Source organism: Camellia sinensis, chromosome 7 (genome assembly GCF_055761805.1).
Source record: "Camellia sinensis isolate YWXY chromosome 7, ASM5576180v1, whole genome shotgun sequence".
Classification (NCBI taxonomy): Eukaryota; Viridiplantae; Streptophyta; class Magnoliopsida; order Ericales; family Theaceae; genus Camellia; species Camellia sinensis.
The window spans coordinates 166012881-166022158 of NC_138967.1; the positions used below are offsets into that span (position 1 = coordinate 166012881).

At 34.4% G+C, this 9278-nt stretch overlaps 1 protein-coding gene across 2 annotated transcripts; it reads left to right on the top strand.

Annotated features, from left to right (window-relative positions):
- The first annotated feature begins 698 nt into the window (after nucleotides 1-698).
- Nucleotides 699-8251, top strand: LOC114283472 (E3 ubiquitin-protein ligase DA2L). 2 transcript variants are annotated; one of them, XM_028226280.2, is made up of 9 exons: nucleotides 703-970; nucleotides 1101-1408; nucleotides 2029-2080; nucleotides 2176-2221; nucleotides 2356-2437; nucleotides 2541-2685; nucleotides 2800-2863; nucleotides 6326-6392; nucleotides 7476-8251. In XM_028226280.2, the coding sequence occupies exons 2-9, from the start codon at nucleotides 1217-1219 to the stop codon at nucleotides 8034-8036; spliced, it is 1209 nt and encodes a 402-aa protein (XP_028082081.2). In that variant the 5' UTR covers nucleotides 703-970; nucleotides 1101-1216; the 3' UTR covers nucleotides 8037-8251. The 2 variants fall into 2 exon arrangements, with proteins under 2 accessions (XP_082735834.1, XP_028082081.2); XM_082879708.1 differs by having other exon boundaries at nucleotides 699-1408.
- The last annotated feature ends 1027 nt before the right edge of the window (nucleotides 8252-9278 follow it).

The following is a 9278-nucleotide window of genomic DNA, read 5'->3' on the forward strand; positions in this document are numbered from 1 at the left end:
TATTTGGGGAGAGGATGAAAAAATGAAGAATCCTCCAAAATACTATTCATTTATAAATTTGTTATTATATTACAAATAACTTTTAATTTATAAATTTAATTTTTATAAAATTGACATCATTAAAAAGTATAAAATTATATCTTTAAAATGAGTATAATATTAAATATATTTTACAAAAATTTTAAAATTAAATATTTATTAATGAATAAAAATTACTTTTTAAATAGAGTTTGAATGAAGGAAATGAAAGTTTGTGGTTGGAGTTTGAATGAATAGTAACCTCCTCTATATTTATTTTTTGAATAAAAAATATTATTTTCATCCTCTTAGTGAGAGTATTGCATTGGAGATGCTCTAATAGTGAATAATCCCCCAATCAAACACACCCTTAATTACATCATTTTTTTAACAAAAATATTTTAGAACTCTAATAATAGAGTTCTAAAAAAAGCTATAATGAGATAGGACTACTTATGATGTGATGCTTTGGCTTGATTTTATTTATTTATTTTTGGGACCTGTCAGTAGAAATCTATTTAGAGCTGTTTTAGAACTATCAATCACTATTGTCTTTTTAATTATGATTAATTTTTTTTAATTATAATATTATTTTAAAATATTTAGTTATAATTTTTTTTTATATTTAATTAATTATGATTCAAAAAATGTAAATTTATATCATTTTCTTCCAAGTTATATGGTGGGTATAGTCTTTGCTGGGCATATACATGATATGTATATATATATATCCACGTGATTATATGAGAGAGATGAGAGAGAAAGAGAGCAAGTTCTTCTGATCCTGTTCCCTCTCCTCTTCTCCATATCTCCCTCGATCTCCATTCTCTTCCCTCAAACCCCCACCTGTCCCCCCCACCCTGTCTCTCTCTCCAGAAATCACACACAACAGTCTTGGTCCGATTCACAACTCTCTCAATCAATCAATCCAAGCAAGCCCCACTCAAAAAAGGTTCGTCTCTCAAATCTCAATTCTCATCGATTCCAACAATTACACATCTCTTGCTATTTCACCACTGTTTCTGATTGTTTTCTACCATTCATTCATTCTGAGTTCTTTTGTTGTGTTTTTCTTATCGCAGGCATTTTACGATGCTTCAATCCCATCGAATTTGAAAGGAAAAAAAAAAAGAAGAACCTTGTTTTAGGGTTTTTTGGGATTGAATAATTGTGTTGTTGTTGTTATTTGTTTGTGTTGATGGGGAATAAGTTGGGGAGGAGGAGGCAAGTGGTGGACGAGAAGTATACGAGGCCACAGGGACTGTATCAACACAGAGATGTGGATCATAAGAAGCTTAGGAAGCTCATACTTGACTCTAAGCTCGCTCCGTGCTATCCCGGAGACGAAGAATGTGGATTTGATCTCGACGAATGCCCAATTTGCTTTTTGGTTTGTGTTTCAATTCTCAAGCTATCAAATTATTTGCATTTGGCCCAATTTTCTGTCTGTGTTTCAATTCTGAAGTTGTCTTTTTGTTTCCTTTTCGAATTACTTGCCATTTGGGTTCTGTTTAGTTTATAGCAAATTGAGTAATCAAATTTTCTTTTTTGGTTTGTGTTTCAATTCTGAAGTTGTCATTTTGTTTGCTTTTTCGAATTATTTTCATTTGGGTTCTGTTTAGTTTATAGCAAATTGAGTAAAGCAAAAGGAAATTTGTGGAAAGGAAAGTAAAGTTCATTGGCTTGATGAGGCTAAATTACTGCACGTTACATGGGTTGAGTTGATTTGGAGTGAAAACAAGAAAAAAAAAGTATTAAGTTTTTAAAATTTCATTCGTGGTAGGTAATTGTTCAATGCATGACTGAAGTATGTGAGGTTCTAATTATATGTTTCAGTTCAACATTTCAATTATTTTGCGTTACGTAAAAGCAGCTGATTTATCTAACCAACTACGAACCGAAACTATAGCAACCCTAAGTTTGCAATCTAATTTTGCATTTGGTTTTATTCTTGCTACTATTGAAGTTTCTAATTGTATACTTTTTTCTGTGTGGTTTGAAAACTTTCAGTATTATCCAAGTCTCAATCGCTCAAGATGTTGCACGAAAGGCATTTGTACAGGTTCTTATTATTTATAACATTTGTCATTAATTATTGTAATTTTAATTTGGATACTTTTTTTTTTTTTTAATTTTTTTGTTTTCTCTTTGCAATAGAGTGTTTTCTGCAGATGAAGACCCCGAATTCGACTCGACCTACTCAGTATCCTTGAGTCTATGATGTATGAACTATGTTTCTACTCATTTGGGTGATAATTTCAACTACTATGTTTTAGAGAATCTCTGATTCTTTCTTCCAAATTCATGTTCTATACTTGCATTCTTTAACCATATGAGGTGTCCATTCTGTAAAACCTTGAACTATGCGGTGGAGTATCGTGGGGTGAAAACAAAGGAGGAAAAGGGGATCGAGCAAATTGTAAGATTTTCTTTACCATAGTATCCTTTATTTCATTCTATTATTAAAGGGAATTTTTGAATATGTTAAGAATAACAAATTTTCATTATGTGTGCTCTAATAGGAAGAACAAAGGGTTATAGAAGCAAAAATTAGGATGCGGCAACAGGAACTTCAGGATGAAGAATTGAGAATGCTGACAAGGCAAGAAATAAGTTCTTCAAGCAGATCAATGTTACCAGGAGAGGTTGGATATAGCACAGGGGAAGGTATTTTCATTGTCTGGGTTCAGTGCTATCTATATTCTTTGCTTTGGTTATTGTATACCTTATTTTTTTTCTTCTAATATTTTATGTTGTGCATTACTTTTATTTTTCCTGCAGTGGACGAGGAAATTGTTTCTTCTCAAGAACCACTAAGACAATCTCTACGGCCTAGGCAGAACAGGTATTTATATATTTAATGTAGTTTTTGTGTCTGACTTTGAAAGTTGGCTCGTTTTTCTAATTTCACGATTCCTTATTTATTGTTCCTTCCATCCTCTCTGCCCCCCCCCCCCCCCCCCCCCCCCCCCAATTATATATCTGATGCTGCTCAAGATGTCTGAATTGTGCTGCTTCTATTTCACTTTTTATATGGCATGAAATTTCTTTTTGTGATTGTTGTTTCCCATTTAAGTTTCTACTTAACGTCCTTTATGTCTTTATGATGTCATTTTTTAATTCACATAATGACATTGTCTTATTTGTGGTTAGCCAAAATATATTTTAGTGAACATGGGTGTTTTTGGATGTCGCTGTACATATGACACATTTTTGGATGTCACTGTACATATGACACATTTTACTCAGAATATATGCATGGGATGATATTGATCATTTGTAGAGAATCTTTTCTCCTCATGTCTGGATGTTGGAGAGGAGTTGCATAGCATTCTAATTTATAACTTCCAGAACTGATATTGCACCAATCCTTCATTTATTTTGATGAGTCTTGTTGATAATTATGTCGGCTATTTGGAGAATTTATGCGGGATGGATATATTGGGGATGAGGACTCAAATGTTTCACCGGTAGTAATGGTCATTTCTGAATGAGAAAAATTTGCAACAACAGCTGACCGTGCAACTCCACTTGACCTTTCAAAGGAAACAAAAGTAAGTTGGTGATATTCCCTGGTTTGAGAAGCCATTCACCCTTGGTAGGAAGCTTATGGTACTTCACTACCTCTAAAGCCTTATGGTAAGCTTTCTCTAATGTCGTCGTCACTGTTCTCCGTCACCCAGTCTAATGTGAGAGAACTGATTGTCAAGGTAATAAAGAAACACCTATCGTGTCACATTTTTGTTTCCCTCGGAGAGTTGAAGCTTAGTCTGGTGGTGCACTATTAGCAGGGTAGATACATAGTTTTACTAATGAAATGTTAGTAGAAGTCCATGCTATCTATTACATTCATAAGCATATCAATGAGAATATGAAGATTTTGTGGATGAACAAAGATTTCAAATTGAGAAAGATAACTAATATATATACTCAAGATAGCTAACTTTATTTAATATATATATATATATATTCAAGATAGCTAATTTACATTAGCATTTTCTTCACTGGAAACATTTCATGGTTGAGAAAGATAACTTTTGTATGGAGAATTCGAATGCAACTGGTGCAATTTGGTAGTAACAATGATTAGGCAAATCCTGCGTGGTAATGGAAGTCATAACCTGGGTTGTGATTGCCATCCGTTGACCACTAAGGTACTGTATGAAGACTTCTTCACATAGCATGTATTTAGGAGTGTGCAGATCAATACTTTAACTTGTCATGTAAGAAGATGTTGGTTGAGTCAGTGCAAATGATCATTGGTGACATCCATGGATGTAAGAGTTGAGTGGCATTGTTCTCACTAATAGATCTTATAAACAAGATTACACATCTTAGTAACAAACATGAAAAAAGCAGTTTCGCTTTGCAATAATCAATGCCATCTATTATATTCAGCACTGCAACTATTGTGTGTATAAGCATTACATAGACTTGGCAGCGGGTATGTGTCAAAGTGTCTGATTCGTTTAACAATCAAATGATTATCGATTTACATTGATAGAGTAGTTTTCAGCTCTAGCCTTTTGTGTTTGTTAGTAAGATTTGTTACAAGGCATAGTGTACTACTATTTTTGCTCGGAAAAGTGTAATCAAGGGAGCTTTTAGTGGCACCTAAAAAGTATAGACACTTTAAAGAAGGTGGTATGTCCATGTCCGACATGTGTCGAATGTCGGACACAAACATGGCCAATTGTTTTTTTTTAAATATTTTAGACTTGGACACATTTTGGGCACTTGAGGGATACATTTGTTAATCGCTTAGACACATGAAACACATAAAATTTTTGAACAAAACAAAGTAGAATTTAATGGTAAAAGAAATTTAATGTAAATTATACGTATTAATATATTATCTTTTGAACTTTAGAAATTTGAAATTTGTGTTGTGTTGTGTTGTATATATATATATTTTTTTGTTACAGGAAAATCCTCTCTACCCTCCCGCAAGTCCAAGGCAGAAATATTTATATGATTGAAATATTGTATATTCTTATTAACATTGACTGAAATATTTATATGACATAATAAATATATAATGCTATATATTATGCGAATTCTACACGTGTCGTGTCTTGCATTTTTTCAAAATTGGCGTGTAAGTATGTTTGTAACGTTTCATGTATCCACGTCTGTGCTTCTTAGGTGCCTACATTTACTGCTGATTTTAAGAAGCTTATCAACACAATGTTACCACTATATAAAGCTGGTAGTGCCCTGTCAATGTAGGGTGCTGGAAGGGGTAAACTGGGCAGAAAACTAACTTAGCATTGTTTTCACAAAGCGAATGCCCTTAGCTTTAACTCACATCCTTGTGCTTGACAACCCTTTCTTTTATTATTGCACCAAGCTAAGAAACACTGGCACCTTTGAGAAGGTGGCGTGCTGTTTAAACAATATTAGAATAAAATAATTTGGAATCCAATGAAGAAAGAAAAACAACGTAAATTTGTACATGTTCTCCATCTTCAGACTATAAAAATTTTATCTTTTAAATTTTCGTGTATATGACATAATAATTGCTTAACCATATACTAAATATATTAAACAATATATTTTGTGTGTCCCCACATGTATTTTTTGACATTTTTTTTATAGAAAATTTCATGTTAGCATGTCTCTATTCGTGTCTGTGCTTCTTAGGCACCAAACAATGGGACATGCTTATCATTGGCTGAGATTTCTAATGAGAATTACTGGGTATCTTTATGCATGGATATTTTATATACTCATAAATATAACTATTTAACAGTAACTGAATGGAAGAATGCTATATTTACTCTTGAGAAGTATTCTAACGACACAGCAGAAGTGTTAAATTTGACAATCCAATTGGTCAATTAAGAGAAAGGAGTTCTCGTCTTCATTTAGTGAGATATAAAGTGCTCAAAAATTGTGACCTGGCACGACAGCATGTCCAATCTGCCCTGCAGGCTGCAGCATGTGGTGCAGGTTTGAGTCATGAGAATTTACCTCCCTCACAAAAAAGAAGTGAAGGGTGTGTACAACATTTTTTTAGATATCAGTGCTTTATTTGACAGCTTATGCAACAATTCACTTGGTAAAGCTCTAGCTATTGCTATATTTTACCAATGAGGTGACAAATTACTATAATTTAGCATTGTTACTCCAATAGTGTCTTTGCTATATTTTCTTGTTTTAATCACAACGATTGAATTGTAATTCTCCACCTTTAATCACAGCCTCCCATTATCATCTCTGCCTCCAATTTTCGGGTGCAGCTCTGCTTTTCTATACAGATTGTGACAAATGCAATTCATTCCTTTGATTCTGGTGCTAAATGCAGGGATGATGAATTTGACCTGGACCTTGAGGACGTAATGATTATGGAAGCCATCTGGTTGTCGATCCAGGTACTTAAAATTGATTAATTAATTATTTGGCTTCAACTAGGGTAAGGTGAGAAGGCATTTGAACATCTATGTGGTTTACTAACAGTCACTGAACCAAATGAATAGTTATCAGAGGGTCCTAAAATGAAATTTGCTATTCTGGATTGAGAATATGTATTATTAGAGTTCTCTATTTGCAGTTCTCATAATTGTTTGTGTGCTATGTATGTCATGATGTTTGCGTAACTGGTCCAATTAAATTGGGGTAGCACTTGTACCATGCAGCTGCCATTGAAGGTGGTTGGGTGGTGATGAGTTCATCTTTCGTCGGTCAGTGCTTCTGTTCAAGTCATGATGCCTTCATTTTGTGTCGAGGTCAGCCTCGGCTTGTGGAACCGAACTAACTGCTAAAGAGCAACTGAAGTAATGGTTTTGAAAAGTTTTGCACGGATGAAAACCAAACTGACTGAAATATTATATTTAAATATTTTTATATTTTAATTTGTTGAGCATTATAATATAAGTGACCAACAATACATGTTTTATAATAAAAATTAGTGAGCGAGACATTTATAGAGCAACTTTTACCATTTTTCTTCATTTATTCCCATTGTGGAATTTTACAGGTTTTTATGAAACCCTCAAAACTTCATGTGAATCCCTCTTGTACACCAAATTGACAAAACCAACAACCAAATTGTAGCATGTGGTCTGTTTTGGTGCTAAATTTTTCCTCAACCCTGATTGAACTGAACCCGCTTACACTCCCTACTCCTCAACTCGAAGGGGGAAATTTTTATTTTGATGAAACTTGTTGTCCTGTTTCAATAGTAATCCTTGCCGACGATGATTATTACTTTTGGCATCCTAGGCTTTAAGAGATTGCAATAATTGCTTGATCTTGATGAAGGTTTCATAAACATGAGTACAACCAAAGCACCAAGCCCAAACATTGTAGCGTGTCACATGCTTCTTACTGTGTATTATTATCAAATTGATCTCACCTTCTCTGTTATGCATTTGGGAAAATCTGACTATTTATTTTATCCTCATTCATTTTTCTGAATAACCTTGTACTTACATACCTGATATAAATGATGACAGGAGAGTGGCAGACACAGAAATTCAACCTACGGTGATTCCATTCCATCTGAACAGCACATGACAGAAGACCAGTGTGAGACAGCCATGCCCCAACTGGCCGAATCGTCTTCATCCCCATCTGGTGGTCTTGCTTGTGCAATCGCTGCTTTAGCTGAGCGTCAACAAACGAGCGGAGAATCCTCTGGGAACTATGATGCAAATATGTCGACATTCAACGCGCTTCCCAGTTATAGCCAGTTTTCAAATAGGGGGGAGCAAGAGACGGAGTGTTATCATCCTGATAGCCAACCGGCAATAACTAGGTATGAGGGAGAATGGGGGGTAGATCATGGGTCTGAGGTGGCTGAAGTGGGGACCAGTAGTGGGAGATCTGATACGGCTGAAGATGGTGGTAGAATTGCTGCATTCCCGCCTCAACATGAAATTGAGGGTGGATTCCAGACTGTTGGAGGACCACCTATTATTCCGGAGAGTTTTGAGGAGCAGATGATGCTGGCCATGGCTGTCTCATTGGCTGAGGCTCGAGCCAGGACGAGTGCGCCAGGCCTTGCGTGGCAGTAGCATTAAGGTGAAGGCACTAACGATTCTCTGTGCCTTTCTCTATCTCTTTTTCCGTATAAAGATGTAAAAAAAGACATGAAATGATTTTTATTGAATGGAAGGCTCTCTGTTTACGCCATTTGAATTGATTCAAATTCAATTTGACAAATGGTATTTGCAGCGTGCCCGTCCCATTCATTTCGGTTATGGAAATGAAATCATTTGTCTACGTTCAATGACGAACTGCCATCCTTTTTTTTTGAATATTTTTTTACCTCTTGAATGAAGGTAATTAATAATACTAGGGCAAATGTTATGGGTTTCTAAAGTACAAACGCAGAACAGTAACAGGTTGAGATCAGGCAAGGCACATTTAAACATGCATCTAATACACCAAACCAAGCACCCTCAGACCAAGCACAGCACACCTAGCAAGTTGCACTGGAAATTGACCTAGCAATATTATGGATGAACCAAAAGAAAAATGATGCACAATATTCTACATCAAAGGGGTTGCTTGGTGCAGCTTATGAAACTGTTTATAATTTTTTGTTTTTTTTGAGAATTTGTGTCAGAGTATATGGTACGACTTATGTTTATAGCTTATAATGCCATCCATTTGTGTCAAAGTATATGGTACAACTTATGCTTATAGCTTATAATGCCACCCATTTAATGGTTTTGTTTTGAGTTATGAAGTCACGTTGCCGAGCCGAATGCAAGTGTAAAATCATATTTGGGAATCGTTATTTCGAAAGTCAATTCCTTCGAATCTTAAATATTATTTGATTTACTGAAATAAAAATAAAAATGAAATAGTCATTATATTTGGATGATTATTCTTAAGTTTGATTTATTAAAAAAATGCTAATGAATAATATATTAAAAATGAAATTGTAATTCACCATTATAATGAATGGTTATTCTACAAAAAGATAAAAACATTATCATTATATTCCATTCTACTTTTAAAACACTATCTAAACGTAGATTAATTAAGTGATTGTGGTCAAATCATAAAGAGTTTGGGCAGTGGCTTACCTCCAGTTCACCGTCTGAACTGGAGGGTCCAATCCTATCCATTGGATTCATTTGTGGGTTCTTTTTTGATAATTCGAACTGTTCACATTTTAGAATTTGTTGAGTACATTATTCCTGTAAAAAATTAAGTCGATCAGATAACAGTTACTATGTATTCAGATTATTCTTTTATGAATTGTTAATTTTCTGACTGTCTATTTTTTTTTTTTTTTAAGATAAAAA